The sequence below is a fragment of the Gallinula chloropus genome (genome assembly GCF_964237585.1).
Source record: "Gallinula chloropus genome assembly, chromosome: 17".
Taxonomy (NCBI): Eukaryota; Metazoa; Chordata; class Aves; order Gruiformes; family Rallidae; genus Gallinula; species Gallinula chloropus.
In genome coordinates, this window is record NC_140102.1 from 5,552,518 (window position 1) to 5,575,233 (window position 22,716).

The 22,716-nt window shown below is 47.5% G+C and overlaps 1 protein-coding gene across 1 annotated transcript in view; it reads left to right on the forward strand.

Annotated features, from left to right (window-relative positions):
* SETD1B (SET domain containing 1B, histone lysine methyltransferase) overlaps positions 1-22,369 on the forward strand; it is a gene marked incomplete at its 5' end in the record, with an annotated part of 49,268 nt that extends 26,899 nt beyond the window's left edge. The window contains 12 exons of the mRNA XM_084272277.1: positions 4,476-5,249; positions 10,348-10,518; positions 11,463-11,550; positions 12,455-12,672; positions 12,926-13,070; positions 13,305-13,772; positions 15,581-17,168; positions 19,492-19,651; positions 19,911-20,042; positions 20,673-20,792; positions 21,169-21,306; positions 22,035-22,369. Of these exons, the coding sequence (XP_084128403.1) occupies positions 4,476-5,249; positions 10,348-10,518; positions 11,463-11,550; positions 12,455-12,672; positions 12,926-13,070; positions 13,305-13,772; positions 15,581-17,168; positions 19,492-19,651; positions 19,911-20,042; positions 20,673-20,792; positions 21,169-21,306; positions 22,035-22,208 (4,176 nt within the window). The 3' untranslated portion in view covers positions 22,209-22,369. The remainder of the gene's footprint in view (positions 1-4,475; positions 5,250-10,347; positions 10,519-11,462; positions 11,551-12,454; positions 12,673-12,925; positions 13,071-13,304; positions 13,773-15,580; positions 17,169-19,491; positions 19,652-19,910; positions 20,043-20,672; positions 20,793-21,168; positions 21,307-22,034) is intronic.
* Between the last annotated feature and the right edge of the window lie 347 nt (positions 22,370-22,716).

Genomic DNA, 22,716 nt, shown 5'->3' on the forward strand with positions numbered 1-22,716 from the left:
TTTTGAGTAAATTCTTTATCTGATGGCCTTTCTAAAAGGAAGGCAAAGCATAGGAATGAACTTCCTCTGCCTGTAGGAAAGGTACTGAACAACACATATGATGAAGCTCCCAGTTGCTGCCGCAGTATCAGTGCTTCTTTGGGTCAGCAGCAGGGGAGGAAAACAGCCTCTTCACATCTGGAAACTGCCAGTTCTGCCTCCAAATATTAGGATGTGGTTTCTTTTTTCCTTCAGATATGAACATTTGCTTGCTAAACGCTGGGTATTGCTCTGAAATAAAACCAATGCCATAAGTTCAGTGGCTCTTTATTCTGGCTCTGTTCAGGCTGATCAAGGAGTGGGATCTCAGGATGTTCCTTTCACTTGACTCAGGAGGCTCTGCCTGTGCTGAAACACACTGTACCAGTATCAAAGGTGGCAGTTAGCATTTTGGGTGAACAATGAATGAGGCCGTTTATAACCAGTTACGTTGATGTGAATCTCTCCCAACAAATTTGCATCATTAAAAACACCTTTGGAAAAATGTGTCATGCGTATAATTAAATACCTGTTTTGCTAACTCTTAATTTAATTAATGCAAAGTAAAGATGGCAGTGCAAATTAATTTAGTTGGAAATGGTTTTTCTCTCAGTGGGCTGAAGGGAGGTTTTCTGGAGGCATTGTACCACATGACCTTGGGAATGTGTGGGTGAACTCCAGGAGTGATTGACACAGTTTTCTGGCAGTGATGGTCCTGTCATCCTCAGAGCAGTACATAAGCCATGTACCAGCTCACTTTCTTCTCCCCTTGTGAGAGCAAATAGGGAGGCCAGCTTGAAGGTGGTTTCTTTGGGAGGACAGTGCAGCTGCTTTTCAGCTCTATCTTGAGAGGTATTTGGTAGCAACCACAGTAATTCCTGGTTCAGACTGGTGAATGAGAAGGAATTGGGATAACGAGAGCTTTCTGTGTCTCCTCTTGGTTTTAATTCTGCACCTTGATCTCTGAACTCAGATGGTGCCCATGTTTTTCCCCCTTAGACATAACTTCATGTAACGGCTTTTCCGCTTTAAATATTCATTCCTTTTAACTTTCTTTAAAGACTTCCTTGTAGATGATCATCTTCTGGTTTGACCTTTTCCCTAAGCTTGTGCATTCTTTTCCCCCCTGCCTTTTTGATCTTTTTCTCTTTGCTGCTTAATCTCTTTCCTTTTCCATCTTCCTTGGGATTAAACTGGAGCACAGACTCTGTTTGCTGTGCAAGTGCAGGTGAGCCATCAGCCCAATGTTGTAGTAAGCAGGGAATCTGTTGTTGCTTCCTGCAGACCCATCTAAGAACCAGAAAAAATAATCTTTCAATCTTCCAAAAGTGCTAGTTGTTGTTTGAGCAGTTCTCATTTCAGCTGAAGCAAAAATAAAGACAACTGCTGTGCGTTACAACGTGGGGTCTGGCTCATCCTGCCAGCTCTCTGCGATTTCAGGATTGGCTTTTTCTATCTGGTATTTCCTTTGAGAGGGAAAACCAGCCTCATTTGTCAGGCAGGATTCTTTGGTACTGAGACTGAGTAAAGGGCTGGTGCGGATGGGAGTGGGCTCTGGGTGATGGGTGGGAGCACGCAGGTCTCCTGCAGCAGGACTGACTGAGATGGGCTACCCTAGGCTGGTGGTGCTCTTGGAGGGGAGGATGTGTTGGTTCAGGCAGGCACTCTGGAACTGGTGTGCACTCAGCAGAGACCCATCTTGAGCAGTAACTCAGCCTGGTGTTGGGTGGCACTGGGCGTGTGGGATGCTGCAGGAGGGACTGGGGATCTGGGAGAATTTCTGGCTTGGAGCTCCCTATGGCATCACAAGGTTCTCCACTGTGGCTTTGTGAGGTGAGTTTCCTGCATACCCCATCAGATGAGATGAATGTGAATATGAAGCAGATTTTGTCTATCTTTGGTTGCCTGAACACTTCTGGCTTCCTATCCAACACTGACCTTTAGCATCATCCAGCTTTTGCAGTTGGAGCCAGTGCCTGTAACAGGGCTTTTTGTGTTCCCTCACTGAAAAACGGGGTCTGTTTCACAGGAAACTTGTTTACACCTGCCACAGTCATCATCTTTGCTCTTCCTTTGCCTCTTTCACTGGAGCTGTGGTAGCTGAAACTGCAGAATGTCCTTTCATTTCATTCCCCGGCATCCTGGGCGTGGGACGTGACTGCAATAGAGCAGCTGGGGAGAGGACACGGGGAGTGAAACCCACTTAGAAATGTTAGCCAGATGTGGACAGCTTGAGGAAGAGAAGATACAGTTCAGCTCTGGAAACACTCAAGTGCAAGGGGTTATTATTTCTACTTCTGGTTGAGCTGTTCATTTTAGGGTTTGCAGAACTGCCTGCAGAGTACCTTCCTGCATGTACAACTCAGCAGCAGTGGGAGAGTCCCCTCTCTGTTACTGTTAGCAGGGGGTCAGTGGCACCGGCTACAGGGTTTGCCAGGCTCGTGCTTTTAGCCCTTATGTGTGTGTGTGTGAAATGATGGTCTGCCTGTTGAACTGAGGGGTTGGGCGTTTTTTAGACCACTAAACCAGCAAGTGGCTCTTTTGGGGTGACCCATGTGGTGCGTTGAGCCGGTGGGTTCATGCTGCAGCGGAGGAATGCGGGGAAGCAAGGGCAAGGGGAGGTGCTAGGACAGGAGGATTTGCAAAGCCTGTGTTGCAAGTGTTGTGCTCAGCCTGCTCTCTGGTGGTAGCTGCTGTAGCAGAGATGACCTTTGATAATATGTGAATCATTTGGTTTGATTGGGGTAGTTGTGGTTGCTCAGCTTCATACAGCTACGCTTCATAGCAGAGTTATCCACTCAGCTGCTCTTGCTTTTGTTCACGCACCCCTGTGTAATGTTCACAGGTTAAAAATCAAATCACAGCAATTTCAGGATGAGAGCTACCAACAAAGCCTACTTCCCAGCAGCTCTCCCCAGCACAGATTCTCCGGTGGTAAGGGCTGAGCTTATTGCTCTTCTCTTTCAGATTGGGGAAACTAGTAAGAGAGCAGATAAAGAGTTCCAAAACATGGAAGAAACAAACATCTTCAGGATATTCAGCCAGGTTCAGCTGAGAACAGCCAGCAGGTTCCAAAACTCTTGCCAGAATTGAGACAGAAAGGGACTTAAAGACCACTTGGTTGTGATCTCTGACTGCCTCAGATGGGATAGAGCCTGCAGCATCCAGGGCAGGCAGGAGAGCTCCAGCAGATGTGGAGCATCGCCGCTGTGCTCTGGTCTGTGCTGGTGAACGTGGGGATGCTCTGTACTTAGATCAACTGGTGGTAACATGCAAACTGTTTGTCGGCTTTTTTGTGTGAAGCTGGTGTGAGGAAGGAAGTGCTTGGTTACTTGTTTGAAGGAGGCAGGCTGGTGTTGCTTGTAGAGAGCCTGGGAGAGAAGGTTATGATGAGTGGTTCTGCTTTTGGGTCCTGAAAATAGCTGACGGATGTTTGCTGTCAATGGGAGTGGTGGCTTTTGATGACTTTAGTTGGGGTGGGGGGAAAGAAGAAGAATGGACGAAGTGATTCTGGAGAAGGCTGTTGGGACCTTGTGCTTGTCTTTGCTGACATCCCACTAGTAAAAGCTCAGCCACGTTTGTGTTTCCTAGACGAAGAGTCAGCGTGCTGGCTATGTCTGACCAGGATTTGGTTTAGCTATACCAGAGGGATATTAGTCATACATGTGGTTTCTTTGAGCTGGAGGCACCTTCAGGACTGAAGTGCCTGTAGGACATGGCATGCGGGTATGACAGCTTGCTGTTGAGGATTGAGCTAGCTGGTGATGCCTGCCTGTTGTACAAGACCTCATCAGGCAGCTTTAGGACTTCAGAGCAAGCAGGCGCCCTCTGATATATGCTGTCTTGGATTCCCAGCATTTATGACTTCGATGTTTAAAGGGAATTTAAGATTTGGGGTTCTTCTTTTCATGGGGATTGCTGTAATCTAGTCAAGACAACTTTTAGTAGCAGCAACCATGTGGAGGTATTGTCTTCACACGATTAGAGGTTAAGTGCTGATAGCAAACGAACCAGGGATTATAATAAAAAAAACCCTGAGGGTAATTCTTTGCACATGGTGCAAAGGAATAAAACCTCATGGTGTAATGCACCCATCAGTGTTAGATGCAAATACGAGACACCGTGTCTTGCAGTGAAAGACATTTGGATTGTGTGTATTTCACCAAACACAGGAGCAATCCCCCCTATTCCATAGAAGCTGAGGGTTTTGTTCAGTTGGTACTGATGCTCTTTTAGAAAGCTTTTACCTCTCTGCTTCCTGAGGTCTGACATGGAAGAGAAGAGCTTCAATAGGCACCAGCTGCTCGGTGGGCCCTGTCTTTTCAGAGCATGGCTCGCTTCTCTCCGTTCCCAATTAAAACATGTGTTAAATTTAGCTTTTGTTTGAAGCAGCCAGTGCTGTGGTATTTAAGGTTAAAGGAATGTGCTCCTCACCTTTTTTCTCTCTCTTGTCACAGGGTCAGCATTCTTCAGGGGAGGACATGGAAATCTCCGATGATGAGACCAACCCTGCGCCCATCACCAGTGCAGAATGTGCCAAAACCATTGTGGTGAACTCCTCTGTCAGTAACACAGCTGTGATGGCCCCATCGATTCCCCCCTTGCCACCGCCGGGATTCCCTCCTCTTCCTCCTCCTCCGCCGCCCCCACAGCCAGGCTTCCCAATGCCTCCGCCGCTGCCTCCGCCACCTCCACCTACTCACCCAGCTGTCACCGTCCCCCCACCTCCTCTCCCTGCCCCTCCTGGGGTCCCTCCGCCTCATATTTTGCCTCCGCTTCCTCCGTTCCATCCTGGCATGTTCCCTGTCATGCAAGTGGATATGATAAGTGTCTTGGGCAACCAGTGGGGTGGCATGCCAATGTCCTTCCAGATGCAAACTCAGATGCTGAGCCGCATGATGCAGGCACAGAACACGTACCAGTATCCGCCTTTTGTGACGGGTCGGATGCAGTTTGTGAATCTTCCGCCCTACCGCCCTTTCTCAATGGGAGCAGCTCTTGCTCGTGGACAGCAGTGGCCACCACTGCCCAAGTTTGACCCCTCGGTTCCACCACCGGGTTATGAGCCGAAGAAGGAAGATCCCCACAAAGCCACTGTGGATGGGGTCCTTCTGGTCATAGTGAAGGAGCTGAAGGCTATCATGAAAAGGGACCTGAACCGGAAGATGGTTGAAGTGGTAGCGTTTCGGGCATTTGATGACTGGTGGGACAAGAAGGAACGTCTGGCAAAGGTAGGCATTCACATACTCTGCTGGATCTTGGGGAGAACTGTTCTTGGTGCTCATGGTCAGGGTGTGGGTAAGCAGGGGTCTGGAATTGACTTTTAAAAAAACCACAACCATAAAATGTTATGGTAACTGAAACAGAAGCAAAAAATAAAGCCATGGTATAGTTTTGCTCTGATAAACCCCATTGCTTGAGGCTACTGAAATTGAACAGGAGTGCATATTCCTCATCTGGCTTGATGCCTCCCCATGGGGCTGGTCTTTGTGCTGAGACAGGTGGCAGGAGCATGTGCGGGAAGCAGCAGACCTCAGCCTGCAAGTATCTGGAAGGTGCTCCATCACCGCAGGTACCTGTTTCAGGACAGGTCAGCACCTGGGTATTAAACCCAACTTATTTCCATGGTGTCACTCCATATGTGCAGGTGTTCCATGCCACTTTCCCAGCAGAACAAACATAGGCTGGGAATTTGAGTCCTTCCTAATCGCTGTTGGATGTACCCTGTGCAAAGTGCTCTCTCAATGTGCATGGAGTTGTAACCGCTCACCTTGGAGTGTACTGCTGCTCTGTCTCACACCGTCCTGCTGATTTGAATGTGGGCTTGAGGAAGAAGTGTTTAGTTCTCAGTCTCATCCCTCTGCATCGGGGTGGGTGTCCTCATCCCCTGCAGCTCTGGAGGCCACCTCAGGGCAGCCCTTTCTGTGTGAAAGACTAAGCATAGCTCACACCTTGCAAGGGAGAATGTATTTGCCTTCAGTGGCACATTGCCTGAGCCAGCCTGCACGGCTGCTCCGCTCATCCCGGCCTGATGCAGGAGGGGTCTGTGAACGAGCGGGTTTTCTGACTAATTTGGAGGGCTGTAGTGTCCTTACACAGGCATCTGAGGAAGGGCATTGCTGCAGCTGCTGCTGCCCCAAGGCAGGGTCACAGGCTAGGTGACATCCTGAGTGTCACCACAGTCTCACGGTGGGTGTTTGCAGACGTTGTCTGTGGGAGCAGCTTGCACGCTCCCATTAAAGGTGATGTCCTCTGAGCAGTAGTCACAGGACAAGGCACTTAGACTGTGATCCTTTTGGGAAAGCCTTCAAGAATGGGAGCACAGTTCTTACACCCCAGGCTTATTCTCCTCACCCAATTCCCTTTCTGTTTCCCCCCTCAGTGTGGTATTTCCAGGACCTGAAATTTAAAAAGTTTTGCTGGTTTTTATCTTATTTTTGATGGTCTAGGGCACTCCTGGCTGCCTCCAGGAAGGGCTTGCAGGAGGAAATGACCTCGGGATCAGGAGACAAACGTGCAAGGGCTTCTCACATCTAAAAGGAAGCTGACCTTAAGCTCCAAAAAACTAGTCAGATACAATGGGAGTGTTTGGAACCACCAAGCTGCTATTTTGTTTTCCCCATTTTGTGTGATAAGGTCTGTGGTATTTCCAGTTCTCTGCTCTCCTCCCGCATCCCCAGTGCGTGTGCGCAGCAGCAATTAACTCAAAAGCTGAATGTTGGCCAAATACATGAAGAGTTCCGGGGATTAGTTAAGAAAACATGCTTTGCATGAATCGTCTGATCCTTTCTCAGCCAATTTAAAGCATACCTCAGCCAGCAAGCAACTCTCTGATCTAATATGTGGTTTCTACCAAAAAAAAAAAAAGAGAGCTAATGCTATAGAACCGTTTGTGCATGCCCCAAAATGAGTATTGCAGTGAATTATTGGGAAAAACCCAGCAAACTGAAGCCAACACCACAACCTGCAGATACATCTCCTGTTTCAGGTGCCAGTTCTCAGAGCAGTATCTTCACTGCCTGCTCTTGTAAGCCAGTTGTGTGTTCACTCTGGCGTCTGGGAGAGCCCCTTGGCTTTCCAGAGAGGTTGGTAATGCTGCTGCTTAACAGCTGTTTTATGACAGTGTAATTTGCTCCAGGTTAGAGATGGCTGGTGTGATGTGTGGAAGGAAACCCAGACCCTCTCCTAATGCTCAGAGCTTCTGCCTCCTACCAGTGAGCGTGTGCAGACAATTCTGGAGGAGGCCCATGAGTTTCCAGGGCAGTAAGGGACACAGATCCAGCAATTTGTTGCAAAAGCAGCAGCTGGAGTACCCAAGAAATTGCTCTAAACCATACATTGCAGTGAAGAAGCTGAAGCAAGTTGAGGCAGGTCTTAAGCAGCTGCTTGGGTTCTTCTGTATCCTGAGCTATGGTTGGATTTAGCAGGTTCCTCCCTCACCTGGAATTTGCCAACCCCCTTTGGGAAGGGAAGCTGGCTGTACCTCAGCAGTTTGCCACAGTCCTTGCCACCGGTTATGTTGGATGCGAGCAGCCTAATTGAAAATAGGAAATTGCTGCGTGGAAACACACTTGTGCTTTCTGTCCAGGAGCAGAAATGCCAGAACTGTTGGTGCTTTGGGGCACTGCCTGGGGTGTGTCTGCAGGGCCACGTGTTACTGTCGCATGCAGAAAGATCTCCCAGGTTTCAGAGCCTCCTTTCAGCTAAGACTGGGCTCCTGCTGACGTTGGTGTGGGACGGGATTCCTTCTCAGTCATCAGCTGCCTGCTTATGCCAAAGGAAAACAAAATGTGAGTGTTCAGCTGAAACTACCTTCCTGTTGCTGGTGGTGTGAGGATGAGCCAACTGGGCTCCGTGGTGGCAGCTGGAGGTCAGTTCCCCACATGCTTTGCCTCGTTCCTTGTTTTCTAGAACGGACCAAGACCTCCAGGCACTGTTTGAGCTGAAATGACCATCCAAAAAGGGGTCCTGCATCCCCATTTCCTCCCTCCTAATGGTTTTAATTGGAGCTCCTTGTCTTTTTTCCTTAGTGATTGACAATCGTGAAAGAAATAATATAGTTTTCAGAAGTTCAGAAGTATTAAGAAAATAACATGTGCTTGTTTACATCTTTTTTTGTTCTTCAAAAATAAACGAGGCAGATTTGTAGGGAGAGATCATATCTTTTAATCCTAGCCTCAGACCATCAGCTGCAGCAGCCCTCCTGTTATTTCACAGGGGAGATCAAAGCTCATCTTCAGAAGCGCGTGAGCTCCACCATATGCCAGTTGCTACAGTAGGTGTGTCCCTCTTTGGTCAGAGGCTTTGTGGGTCTACTATCTGTCTCCCTGACCTTCCCCAGGCGTACAGGCAGGAAACCTTGTGGGTTTTCTTTCCCCTTACTGACCAACAGTGTTCAAGTTCAGTAGGCCAGTAAATATTACCCACGTAACGCTGCCGGCGGCCATTGAAGCTTCAACAATACAAAAAAGCAACATCCTTGTCACCTCCTGTGCTTCAGGTTTTTTCCTTTCTCTGCAGTTTTTGGCCGCTATGTTCCTCCAGAGGAACCAACTTGGGCAGCTGGTTGATTATCAAGAAGGATTATGCCATAAGTAAAGGGAGGGAAAGCTTGAAGGTAAAGCTCATGACTTAGGTCAAGTGTCATGAAAAATGTAGGGGGTGAAAGCTGCTAAGATAAAGCATGTACCACAGACTTTGTCTGCTTGAGCTAGGGGAAACTCTTCCCTGTTCCCAAATCTAGCGATGGGTTTAGTTTTGAAATCCTGAGTAAGATGCATTAAGCAGAGTGCCAGGACTAACAGCCATCCCTGGCCATGAAACGCCCCCGCTGCCTGGATTCTCTGCCTGATATTCCCCTTAGTCTTGTCCCTTATTAGCAGGAGAGCTGATCTTACGCTTCCTATTCGGTGATCACAGCCGCCTTTGGCAAATCAGCTCTGTTAACATCTGTAAGAGAAACTGTCTTTGGGACCACATCACGTCACAGGCTGATAGGAGTGATCGTTACCTCCAATGCCCTTTGCTCAAGAAGAGCGTGACATGCTGCTGTGTGGGATGGTCTCCCTGGTTTGTCCGCCTCTTCAAGGCTGCAGAGGTTTGAATTCCTGCTCTTCCTGCACTCCTCAGCTCTGGTGAAAAGGAGTTTGTTGTGGCTGAGTAGATAAGGCTGTGTGGCTATTTACCAAAACACCCTGAGTGTTTTGCCTAAATATTTTGATTTTCCTGTTTCCCAGGACTCTGGAGCCTTCTGCCAATTTCTGTGGGCTTGGGCTCTGGTTGCGAAGAGAGCACAGGGGCGTGTGCAGGTTTTGACTTGCTTAACTCTGCCTTACGGTAAAAAGAAGAAAGGTTTTCCCAATTAAAAGGTCTGAAGTTGCTTTCAGTTATTTGGGTTACCAAATGAGGGCAGGTAGCACTGTGCTAGGCTACCTTACCTAAAGCATGTATGAGTTATTGGTTAGAGGTATACGTGTAGCTGTAGTTCTCACGTGGCTTTGACCACACCAGATAGGCTCCTGCAGTGTTGGGGAGTTCAGGAGTGGTGGTGTATGAGGATGATGGTGTATACCAGCTCCATAGCTTCTCCTCAGAGTTCAGGACCTTTCCACAGTAGCTGTTCCTTGGCACTTGGTAGCTCATACTTGGATGGAGGAATGTGTTCCCTCAGGCTTTGAATACTGGGTTCATGTTTGCACCTTTTCTTCCCCTTCCATTCCTCCTTTTTACAACCTTTGCTTTTAGCTTCTGTGGTGTAGTCTGGCTGTTACCAGGTGGTTACTGTGGTCCCCACACCTGGCAGTGGCGAGACCTGACATGAGCCATGGGGGCTGATGGATCTGTTCATTTCCCTTGTCCTCTCTTGTGAAGAACTTTGGCCTATATTCAGCTGCTGTGTGAAGGAAATTGAGATCATGTTTAAAAACACTCAGTGAAGAAAGCAAGTGTGTCTGCCCTGCTATGTGCCAGCATGATGGCTCCAAATGCAACATCACTTGGTGTCCTGTGCCAAACCACTGCTCTGGGAGACCCAGCAGGTTTGTCTCCGCAGTTTTAGTGCCTTACGCAGAGAAAATAACTTCTTAAAATGCAAGGGGGAGAAGGCCTCTCAGGGGTGGAAAGGTCTCATTACCAAGAAGAGCTCTTACACCTTTTCTGTTTCAGGTGGGTGTGGCCTTGTGGTGCATCTTCAGATGCCCTTGCCTTCAGAGAAACTGATGCCTGGACAAGGCAGTGGCATTTCACAAACCTCAGCTATCTAAATGGTTTCCACAATTTGTTTTCCCCCCCAGGAAACTTTCCCTCTCAAGTGTGCTTTCTCTGTTGCAGGCGTCTCTCACTCCAGTGAAGTCTGGAGGAGAAGTGGAGGAAAAACCAAAACCGAAGGATCGAATCACCTCTTGTCTTTTGGAGAACTGGAACAAAGGAGAAGGCCTGGGATATGAGGGAATCGGCTTGGGCATTGGGTTACGAGGGGCCATCCGGTTGCCATCCTTTAAGGTAAAACCAAAGATCTGTCCTCATTATGGTAACATTCCCTAAGGGAGCATAGGGAAGACAGACCTCTCTAAGTTCATGCCCCAAAGCCCTCCAGGCTGGTACTTACAAGGTTGCTGCTGACAGCTTCACTCCTAACCCACCAGTACGCTGTGGATTATCTTCCCCAACCTTAGCTTTTCATCTCCGGCTTGTGTGAGTTGTCTGTAAAGGATCTCCCTGCTCTGCAGGGGGAATGGGACATTTGCCTGTCTTTGGGCACAGTGTTTCAGCACAATTATTAAGAAGATGCTTATTTATTGTAGTGGTTTAGACAGTTCCTTCTTTGCCTAGAATGTCTTGCAGTTTGGGAGCTGAGTCTCACCTGAAGTTTGGTTAAAAGTGGTCTCTGCCTCATGTGAGTTTACAGTGTCAGACGTGGAAGCATAGGGTCACCTATTTTAAATAGCATTTGCATAAAAAATGAAAAGCATCTTTAAAAAAGCAAGGGATGAGGGGAGAGGGCAAGGTAGAGGGCTTCCCTAAAATTAGGGATTTGAATGCACAGAAGGTGCAGATAAAGGTTTGGGATGAGAGATTCTGCAGTCTTCATTTAGAATAAAACTTGCTTTGAGGTTATTTAGGATGTCATAGGCTTGGGCACTCTTTCTGTTTGCTCCATCTCAGACACATGCGTTTGTCAAGAGTTTCTCTGTCAGCTTCAAAGTACCTTATGATGACATGCACCATGCTGGTACCCAGAGTGTTTTGATGCAAATTGAAGGGGTAGAATTTCATTCACAGTGAAATTCTGCTTGGAGCAAATAAAGGGATCAAGAGCTGGGGAAGTGGCCCTTGGTTTCTGGGTGTAAGTCACCATGGCAGAGTAAAGCTGGAGCAATTTGCTTAAGAAGTTGATTTCTGTGGTTTCTAAACTTTTAGAAATGCTAATTGTGGCTTTTGTTCAGGTGAAAAGAAAGGAGCCACCTGAAGCTGCCTCAGCGGGAGATCAGAAGAGAATCCGGCCTTCTACTTCAGTTGATGATGAAGATGAAGGTTTGCAAAGCACATTTGTTTGAAACACAAGAGCAGATGCAAACCACATGCAAGCTGAATTCTTTTTAAACTTCACAGCGGTGTGCTCACTTACAGAGTGACACAGAGTCAAGGATCTGAGCCAAAACCCTGCTTCTCACATAACTCTGATCAGCTGGGAGATGTCTCCTCTGGATTTAGTTATCTTAAATTCACTGGCGGGAAATTTAAGACCTGCATTTTATGAATAGCTCATAATCTATTTCAGTTCTGCTGATGCAGGGCTGGTCACCCAGCAGAGGGAGCTCAGATGAGTTCATGGACTGCTCCAGGGGCGTGCTTGCACCCAGGTACTCACTGGGTACATTGTGTGAGAAAGCACGTAAGAGACAGCTTGCCCTGCATTTGACTTTCAAAAATAAACAAAGTCCTTTTCCAGAAAAATCTATTTGAAAATACTTTTAACCTGTGTTCCTGGAGGCAGGGAATACCCTTCAAATAGCCTTTTTTTTTGCATTAAAAAAGTGGATTCAAGTTGGTTGTGCCATGAGTTGTTTTAGACTAACAAGTGGTTTTGAAACTGAAGTACAGAAGCAGGGTTTTGCACAGCCCATAAATAAAACAGGAGGGCATTAAATTCAGCTTACCAGTTCTTACCTGAGCCATGCCATGTCTCCAGCTGCTCTGCTGATAGCTTGTCAGCTTTGGCCATCCACGTTTTGCCATCCTTGGCGTTTGAACAGTCTCACTCTCTCTTGCACTCTGAGATTATTAAGTCCCTGTGAGCCTGGGGACTCAGACACCACGTGGGCACGTTGCTCCGAACTTTGATCTTCTCAAAGAAAAAGTTTCCATTATGTGGTCAACTCTTTCCCCTCCCTTGCAAGGTATTGGTGTTAATTTCCTGCTTGTTTTTGCCCACCAGAGTCGGAGAGGGACAGGGATGCTTCTGATACAACATCTGACCTGTCAAAGAAGGATGCAGAAGCAGTGGGGCTGAGGCGGCGACCAGCAAGGCCGCTGGAGCTTGACAGCGAGGGAGAAGAGGGAGATGAGACATCAGGGAAAGAGGAAGAGTCCTCCTCAGAGAAGGAAGAGGAGCAGGAAGAAGAGGGAGGCTTGGTGAAAGCAGCACCTAGCAAGGTGTGTTGGTTTGTGCTTGTAGTTTTGACTGCTGTCTGTCATTAAAAGGGGGCGTAGTCATCCCAGATGCCAAAGGTACTTTCTCTAGAAGATGAGAGCTCCGATTAGGGTCTGTCCTAAGAGGACCTCTGTAAGATTAGTCCCTCTTCAGGTCCTCCAGTCAGTGACTCTCAGAGTTCCTGGTGGTTACTACAGTAACAGACAGATCAGAGAGTCAGACACTGCTCATTTTTGGCAATGCATTCTTCCATAGGAGGAAGAGGAGGATGATGAGGAGGATGAAGATGATGATGAGGATGACGACGACGACGATGATGACGATGAAGATGAAGATGATGAGGAAGAGGAGACAGGCATAGACACAAGTGACAAGGAGGAAGAGCAGGACTCTGAGGAGGGTAAGCAGTTCCGGTAGAAGCAGGAGAACTGCCTGTGTTGTGGTGATTGTTGTAAGCATCCAGATTCATGGTTCATAAGTATCTGCAGAAATAAATAAATTGGGAGGGGGTCCTTTGAACACCCAAACTGCTCTTTCCATGCTGTTAGTGGAAGTGATACTTGCTCCTGTAGTGGACCCTGGTTGTTTAATGAAGTCAGAAAGTGGAACAAATTATAATTTGTTGTTCTTGTAGATGTAGCAAGTCCCTCGTCTTCCAAGGCTGAAGTTGAGTCATCCGATGAAAGTGAGGACTCCTCTGAATTTGAGTCAAGTTCAGACTCAGATGATGAAGATGAGGAGGATGATGATGAAGAAGATGAGGAGGAGGAGGAAGAAGAGGAAGAGGAGGTGGCTGAAGATCAAGACAGAGAACCTATGGTTGCAGAAACAGAGCATGAAACTGCTGGTCATGAGCTTCCTGATGATGAGAGGGAGACTATTTTGGAGCTGTATCCTGTGGATGACTACATGGATGCAACAGGCCTGGGACTTGCAGAGCCAGCTTTGGCAGTGAAAGACGAAGGCATGGAAGAAATCAGAGTGGGGGAAGGTGAATGTGGGGAAGTCCCAGAGGCATCTATTGCTGCTGAAACACTGAAACACTTGGTTATGGAAAGAGACCAGGAGGCAAAACTTGTGCTGTCTCCCATCTGTAGGCCAGGTATGCCCTTCCATGTGGTTTGGTGGTTTTGACACATTTCTAAGTACAGTGTGCTCACAGCACTGGATATGTTATGGTTCTGTACTTCCCTTGTTCTCCTGCTTCCTCCAGTCCTGGTGCTCAGCTAGTGGTTGTCTGTACAGGGAAAGAAGTCTGTGCTGAACTTTCCTTCCCAGTAAGGAGCTCCACACAAGGCATCTGCTACTAAAAATACCATGGTTATTGTATCCAGAATCTTCCTCTGGGTCAGCTTGGTTAATGCCCTAGAGGAACTGAACAGTTGTCACCATCCAAGGGTGACTGATTGGATGGTGTGGTGGCTGAGGCTTAAGATAGAAAAGCCATGGCTGCTAAAGCAGAACAGGAATCCGTGCTTCATGAGTCACTACTGCCTCTCATTGGTCTTAATTCTGAACCAGTATGTGACTGGGAAGCTCTGTGGAGCAGATGAATGGAATCTCGGGCTTTTATCTGATTCCTGATATTATTTTTTGTGCTTTTTATTTTCTTACCTAGCACTTGCAGATGAGCGATACTCCCTGTTTCTCTGGGGGCAGGAAATGTTCCTCATTCTACAGAGTTGTATTTAACCCAAGGAAATTAGATACTTTTTACTGAAACAGGAGAGACATGCATAAAGGTTGATGAATTCTGCAACTAGGGGGAGGATTAAAAAGTTAAAAATCAGGGAGAGCACATCCAGCATGGCCTGCAGTGTAAGCCTTGGGCAGGGCTGGTGTCTGAGGACTGGGCAGTATTTTGCCTCATGGAGTGCTGGAGATTCAGTCCCTGTGCAGGTTATCACTCCTTGGCTGCCCTAAAATCTGAAAACCCTAATGAGACAAAATGTTAAATTGGGCAGGGTAAGGAAGAACCTGTTTTGCAGAGATCCTTTCTAGGTCAGTGTGAGAAAGGACATAAATTTGGGGAGACCTACATTTGGGCACCTTGACACCTGGAATGAGCCATACAGGTAAGCTGTGGGAACAAGCTCAAACTGCAGCATTCTTGTTGGGCAGCTCAGCCCGGTCGTACAGGAGTTACAGGGATCAGACCCTTCTCTAGTGACTCTCCAGTTCATTCAGCACAAACTGGGGGACGCATCCCTTCCAATTCTCTGGCTGTTTGCACCTTCTTTTGCTCTCCCACTTTAAAATGTTATCTTTGAGCTGCCTAACAAGATCTGCTGTTGGTTCATTTTGGCCCTGGCCCTAAGGGGGTAAATAAACTCCAGACAAACGAGCTTGCTGCAGAGAGAGCAGCATATAAATTGCTTCATTGATACCATCTGAGTGTCTCCTCATTCATTACAAGGGCTTCCCATTTCCTTCATATGTTGTTCAAGAGCATTACGCTCCTCCCTTCACTGCTCCCTCCTCGGAGAGCTGAGGGTGCTTCTTGGCCTTGCAATTAGTTTACCTTCCCACATTAGAAAAGCTGATAGCTTGGGGCTCTGACAGCTCTCCTCTGTAGTCCTTGCCCCACAATACACTAGGTCTTTTTATGTCTGTACAAAAGGTGGTCAGGGATTTTGAAAGCAGAAAACCTTCATTCTGGCCTGTGTTGTAGCTAATCCTCAAATTAATAGTGCGTTTTTTTTATGGTCCATTAGGGATGTCTGTGGTAGCGTCTAATTACTCCACACTCTGTGCCTCCAAAATGTACAGCATTGGAGTTTTTAAAGCCTCTCAGTGGAATTGAGCTGTTCTGTAATTGCAGCATCTTAAACATGTCTTTTCTGGCAACTGGCAAGTAACTGAGTGGAAGCAAAGCTCCTGAGTCTCCTCTCTTTCTTTCCCCCCTTTCAGCAGAAGAGTCTGAACCTGCCGCCATGCTGGAGCCAGAGGTACAGGAAGGTCCAAAGCCTGAATCTCAAGATGAGGAGAAGGCACTCGGTCTCTCCACTCCAGTGGGAGTCTTTGGAGAACCTCTGCCCAATAAAAGCAGCTTCTTTAGCAAGTCTGATGACAGCAGCTTAGAAGCTCATGTTAAAACAAAACTGCCCTCAGCAGCAGAGGAAGACAACCGGCTGCCTCGCACGCCTGGACGGGAGGTGATGATCCATTCAGAGACTGATACGCTTCTGCTTCCAGCCCACAAGGTGCCATCCTCCATGCTTCCCTTACCGTCGACTCCTGGTAAAGAAGAATCTTTAGTCCCTCCAGAAAAGTTCCCTGAACAACTAATGGTGACCAAAACGTCTGTGGAAGAGGAGATTCCTAGGACTCCTGGGCGGGACATTTTGGCCAAGTCTTCACACCCCCTTTCGAAGTCACAGAGTACGGACACTGTTCCAGCCACGCCAGGAAGTGATGCTCCCCTTACGGGAAGCAGCTTAACCCTCAGTTCCCCACAAGTTCCAGGGAGCCCCTTTTCCTACCCATCCCAATCTCCTGGCATTAACAGTGGCATTCCTCGGACTCCTGGGAGAGATTTCAATTTCACGCCTACTTTCCCAGAGGCTGGTGCTACCATTCCTTGCCTTCTGTCTGGCAAGAAACCATCAGAGGATGAGGTAGATGAGAAACCCTTTAAAGAGCCTCTTGGTGCTTCCCTTACGATTAGCATGAACAGTGTTCCTTCCCCTATCCCCTTTGCCAGCCCCCCGCAAGCAGATTTCCACACGGACATGGGTTTGCCACCTGATGAGCCAATACCTGTACCAGCCCTGTCATGCATGCATGGAGATGGAAGAATGCCCATTGAAGAATGCAAGGCAGAAGTAAAACCTGTTTTGCTCTCACCAGAAGTACCCACCAGTGCTTCTGTTCTTCCTCCCCCACCACCACCTTCTGTTCTTCCCAAAAGGAGGCCAGGTCGGCCAAGACGGTCACCACCTTCTGTCCTCTCACTGGATGTGTACTCGGGCAAAACCATAGAACCTCCTCCTGTGCCAGTGGCGTTGGTGGAAGGTGCAGTGGGCAAAGAGCTGTTGAGTGGACATCCTGATGCTTTCTACGGACTGAAGGACCCTGAAGCCGTCACCCTGGACTTCAGGAATGACAGTTTCCATGAGAAAATGGCAGCTGAGACAGTTGCGGAGAAACTGCCATTTAAGGAACTGGAGAACCAGTGGAACGAAGACTTCAAGGAAGAAGAAGGAAAACCTAAAAGACAGTGGCGAAGGCAGAAGAAGTCACCTGACGACCTCTCAGCGATTCCTTCCCCTGAGTATTCCCCACCTCGGCCTCAGTTCAGGCCACGCTCCGAGTTTGAGGAGATGACCATTTTGTATGATATTTGGAATGGAGGCATAGATGAGGAAGATATCAAATTCATGTGTATCACATACGACCGCTTGTTACAGCAAGACAACGGTATGGACTGGCTCAATGACACCCTGTGGGTATTCCATCCTTATATCCTTTCTTGCTGGCGCTCTGTGTTCCACGACGCGTGTAAGATGCACTACATGGTCACTGTGTAGGACTTGCAATGCAAAAGATTAAGGTTGTTGGTGGAAGAAGTGTTTGCTTGCTTAGAGCAGCAATTGCTTGTATCAGCAGGGGATTTTAGACTGGTTTATTCCCTGAAGCTGCAGTACAAAAACACTGCAGAAGTGGCTGTTCCTGCTGCAGTTTCAAGCTAGGACTGCAGGGAAAATTTGTATGTGCCTTTTCTGGGGAGATCTCCTTGCTACTTGGAGAAGGTTCTGTCTGCATTTAAACCAGACTTTTATTTTTTAATATTTTTTTCCCAGCTTGCCTGTGGAATTTCCAGTCTGTGTGTACTGGGCTTTAACATGGGGCTAAAACCTGCTGTAAAAATAATCTCACCATCTGTGCCCAAAGTGATGAGTTAGCGCTGCTAGCAGCTTTAACTCGCTTGAAGTTTGAAATCCTGATAAAAGCCATAGTTTCTAAGCAGTACATCAGGGACAGACCCAGCTCCAGGCTGGAGCAGGGGAATGTGCTGCTCTGTGGTTCGGGAGGCAGTACATGTAGCACTGGCCAGGCAGAGTCTGGGCCCATCCCCTCCCTCCCTGCCAGTGATCCGGTTATCAGCAGCACAGGCTGTAGCGCTGAGGCTTTGGGAGCATTTATGGGATGCAGAGGCTGTCTGTGTGTACAGCCAGCAGTAGTGATCTCCATATCAGAGCTTAAAAGCAGAGTTCATAACTAAGAACTCTCCAGTAATGCTTTGAGGAAGGAAATACACATTTATATGTTAAAGAATACAAATGCACCACCTTGTGTGTTGCCGGACATTGCGTGGAGTTGAAATGTCTCATCCCTTACTCCCTGCAAGGGCCAAAAGCAACAAAAAACCCCCAAACCTCTTAATATAGTCAGCGCCATGATGCTGAAAAGCAAGTGGAGGACTGAGCTGTGTGTTTTAGTCCTTTTTTCCTCTGCATCTCTGGAGGCAACGTGTAAGACTCAATGTGTAACTTGCCGCCTTTTCATACCGGTGTAATAGTCTTGAAATAGAACTATTTAATCATTTAGAAGAGCTATTCTGGAAAGATGAGGAAATGCATTGTCCCCAGTAGTCCTTAGTCTGTCTCTGCCTCATTTGGGGAAACAGTTCCAAAGTCAAACCAGTTTCAAGGTGGGAGCAATTGGCCCTGTGGTGGTGATGGGGCTAGAGCCAGCGAAAGGTGGGTCAGGACAGCTGAGGGTAGGGCTTGTCTGCAACTGTGTGCTTATATGTGTTTGCATTTGGAAACTTAGAGAGTGGAAATAATGTAAATCTGTTTCCCTGTTGATAACGATCATTGTAGCAGGAAAGTTGCAGTCACTTTTTAAAGTGTTTAAAAATAATTGCTGACAGTTATTGGTTCGTCCAGTGCTACAGTGGTTGTGAGGGCACCTGCAGGCTTCACCTGCTTTGCAGCGAGATCACACCTCCCTGCTCTGAGATCAAGGCCATCACTTCTTGCTTTTTCTGGTCTCACTGCTTCAATTTTCTGGTCTTAAGGGGATGTTATGATCCACAGGGAGCATTTTTGGGTAGATCTCAATCATCACAGGCTTCACAGCTGTGTTTTTGGGATGAGCTGCCAGTGGTACAGCTTCACCCTCCTTCCGAAAGCCAAAGACCAGAAGGTGTCTTCTGCCTGCTTGATGCTGTGTGTCCTTGTCAAGGCAGCTTGCAGGGTTTTTTAACTGATCGGGACAGTGGGGTTTGAAACATCTGCAGGGGTCTTACCCTTCCCATCAGTGTTTGAAGGTGCTGATTTACTGAGGCCAGGGAGTGCAGCATCTCTGCACTCTTCGGGCTGAGGAACATCTCTTGCCCATCTGTGCCTCTTCTAGGCCTAGCCAGTGGGGATGGTTTCTGCGGTGAGCTCAGCACGGTGTCAGCAGGGGCTTGGGCTGGCTGTGGGAAGTTTCTGGAGGTAGAACAAAAGTATGTCACTCAAAACAGAGATGATGGTACATCCAGATGGCTGGGCAGCTGCTGTCTGTGTGTGTAGTGGGTGCTGTGGGGAAATCCTTCCTCAAACAGGTTTCTCTTGACAACTTAACCTTTTTATGTTTAAATTTTCATTATCTCTTTAGTTTCCCAAAACAGGCAGCTGGGAAGGAGAGACCGTGTTTGGTTTTCCAGTTGCCATATGCGCTTCAGTGATGTGATTTATTTTCCTTATGGTATTGTTAATTTTTCCAACCCCACCAAAACCTTCCTGATCTTTCAAACTCCATGTAGCTATAGCAAATTTTGTCTGATAACCATGAGTGGCTGCGTTTCTCCTTGACTTCTTTCCACCTACTAGCTTTTCTACCCCCAAGAAAAAGAAGCGGGATGATGGGATGCGGGAGCACGTGACAGGCTGTGCACGAAGTGAAGGCTATTACAAAATTGATAAGAAGGACAAACTCAAATACCTCAACAATAGCCGAGCTTTTGCAGAGGAACCTCCAGCTGACACGCAGGTGAGGACACATCCTCTGCTGACTGGCAGGGTGTGAAGGGGATTTGGCTTTCTAGGGTGTCACAGTGTCACGCATAGTGGCTGCTTCCTGCCTTTTGGCAAGGAGGGAGCTGAAGCTGTTGCTACGCCTGTGCTGAGCTGAGCATCCTGGAGCTGCCAGAGAGGTGTTAGTGTTTGATGTGGGATGTTTTAGGAGGTGATGTGTTGTAGGGAGGATGCGGGCTGTTGGGTCAGCTTTGATCACCCATTTGTCCTCTCAGGGTATGAGCATCCCTGCCCAACCTCATGCTTCCACCCGGGCTGGCTCCGAGAGGCGGTCAGAGCAACGCAGGCTCCTCTCCTCCTTCACTGGTAGCTGTGACAGTGACCTGCTCAAGTTCAACCAGCTCAAGGTAAGTCACCCAATGGATTGCTGCTTTGCACGGGGGCTGGTTGGGAGCAGGCTGAGGCAAGGGACCTTCTTACAGTTCGGTCTCACCTTGGCAATGGCCAGCTTGCCACTGGACACCTCTCTGTGTGCCAGAGGCTAGGATGGTACCTGGCTCTCCTGTACTTCCATGTAATATAACTTGATACAATAATACATCTTAATGCAACATACAATACTAATTATCTAAAGAAACAGGAACAGAGCAGTCACTTGGTCCAGTGTGCTCACTTGTGACGGGCAGAGACAGGCTGGCGGATAAATGGCAGTAACCAAGTGTGTGATGATTACAGAGCTTGAGCCCTGGTCAGAACCATCAGGGTTGTGCAGAACAGAGATCCATGGCCTCAAAAGGTCTGTTCTTCCCAGTGTGTGTTCAGTGGTAAAGAACCCAAGTTCTGCATATCTTGCAGGACACCTCCCATGACCCCTGTCCTGCCTTCTTGTCACTGGAAGACAGAAGGAAACTAAATGGGGTTGCAGTACCCCAGCACTGCTTGTGGCTTGGAGCGTGCTGCAGATGCTGGACCCAGGGTTGGCCTTTTTGTGCTGTGGCTAATTCAGGGTTTGGGTTTTGGGGATTTTCTTCATGCAGTTCCGGAAGAAAAAACTAAAATTCTGCAAGAGCCACATTCACGACTGGGGCCTTTTTGCTATGGAGCCCATTGCAGCTGATGAGATGGTGATTGAATACGTGGGTCAGAACATCAGGCAGGTAAGCTGGACTGTGGGTGAAATCTGAGTAAAAGCCAGTGTGGAAATAAGCACTCAAGTGTGACAACAGGGGTTGGAGTCCCTGCTGTAGGGTTAAGCTAGGCAGAGGCTGGCATATGGTTTGGAGGTACAAGGGATGGGATTTTCAACAACCCATAGGAACTGAGCACTCAGATGTTCAGGAGATAAGCTCTGGGAAACCTAGCCTGAACTTCTGTGTTTTCAGGTGTCAGCTAAGTTCAGTTAATTGCTCTTGGGGTGTTAAGGATCATGTATCTGTTGTGTCACAAGCACTGCTCAGATGAGCGTTGTGTAGCTCTCTGCTCACAGATCACTTCTGCAACGTGTCCTGACACAACACCTGGGGTTTTCTGCAGGTCATCGCCGACATGCGTGAAAAGCGATACGAGGACGAAGGCATCGGAAGCAGTTACATGTTCAGAGTCGATCATGACACCATTATCGATGCCACAAAGTGTGGAAACTTTGCCAGGTTTATTAATCACAGCTGCAATGTAAGTATTCTGTTTTCTCATATCAGTCTTCTCTGGCACACTGATAAACCCGTTGTGTGTAGATTTGGGCCACGTTCAGAAGTAGCAGGGGGTCATAGGGTTATGATTAAGTGGTAACGAGCTGCAGCAGATCAAAGCAGAGGCTAAACTAGTGTAAAGAGATGTGAGAGACCAGAGAAATGAAACACACAGTGAGACCGTGCACTCGAGATCCTCCTGACCGTGTTGGAGGACCCTGATGGACACTTTGAACACATCTGACTAATGTTTCCTTAAACCAAACCAGATTGTAGCAGTGTCGTTAATGCTGTGGGAACAGTCTCCTTCTAGTGTCCATGCTGGAAAAGTATTCCCTGCCCTGGGGCAGGTAGAGAAGCTGCTTTCCCCCCCTCTCTGTGCTGCGGTCTGGCTGCCCAACAGAGTCACTGAGCATTGGTTGAGCTGCTCTTAGCCTGTGACAAATTTGGTGGAGCATCATCCAGGCTCTTTTGCACCACAGAAGGTGGTTGTTTTGCAGGACCACAAAGAGGGCAGCTCTGTTTTCTGGCTTTATGCCTCCTCCTCTCAGCTGCCTACTGAATTCCCTGGTTCCAGGCCCTGGAAGCATGGCTGAGGATGTCTAGGGAAAGGTGTCCCCTGCTTTATTTTAGCTTGGAATAATTGTGTGGAGGCTGGGAAGCCGTGGCCATCAGGAGCTTAAATCATTACCTATTCTGTCACTTTTGCAGCCAAATTGTTATGCTAAAGTGATCACAGTGGAGTCTCAAAAGAAGATCGTCATCTACTCCAAGCAGCACATCAATGTGAATGAGGAAATTACCTATGACTACAAGTTTCCAATTGAGGATGTAAAAATCCCATGTCTATGTGGCTCTGAGAACTGCAGAGGAACCCTGAACTGAACTGAACTCAAGGTTTCTCGTCACACTTGCACCTTCGGCCATGTCAAAACTGTGGTAACCAGGTGTGGTTGCACTTTGCCAAAAAAAACAAAGAAAAAAAAAAGAAAAAAAAAGAGGAAAATTTAAAAAAAAATGAAAAAAATGAAGAAAAAATTTAAAAAGGAAAAAATATTTTAAAAAGTTTAAAAAAAGAGGAAAAAAGAGAAGAAATAAAACCAAGTTTCGCACTTCTGCCAGGATCAGACTGAAAGCAAAAAGCGCACATGCTTACGAGGACTGTTCATGTTTCAGGTGCTCTTTCCTTTTCAGATCCAACACGCACACAAAAAGGTGACTACCGTTTTGTGGCACGATCTATCCAAACACTAGCTTCTCTGGTCAGTCCCTACATGAATGCTCCGTAATGGGATAATGGTACCTTCTTTGGTTTTTTTTTAAGAGGGGAAGAAAAAAAAAAAAGCTGTTATAAACCTTCATCTTTTCATAAATGCTGCTACCTTTTTCTCAT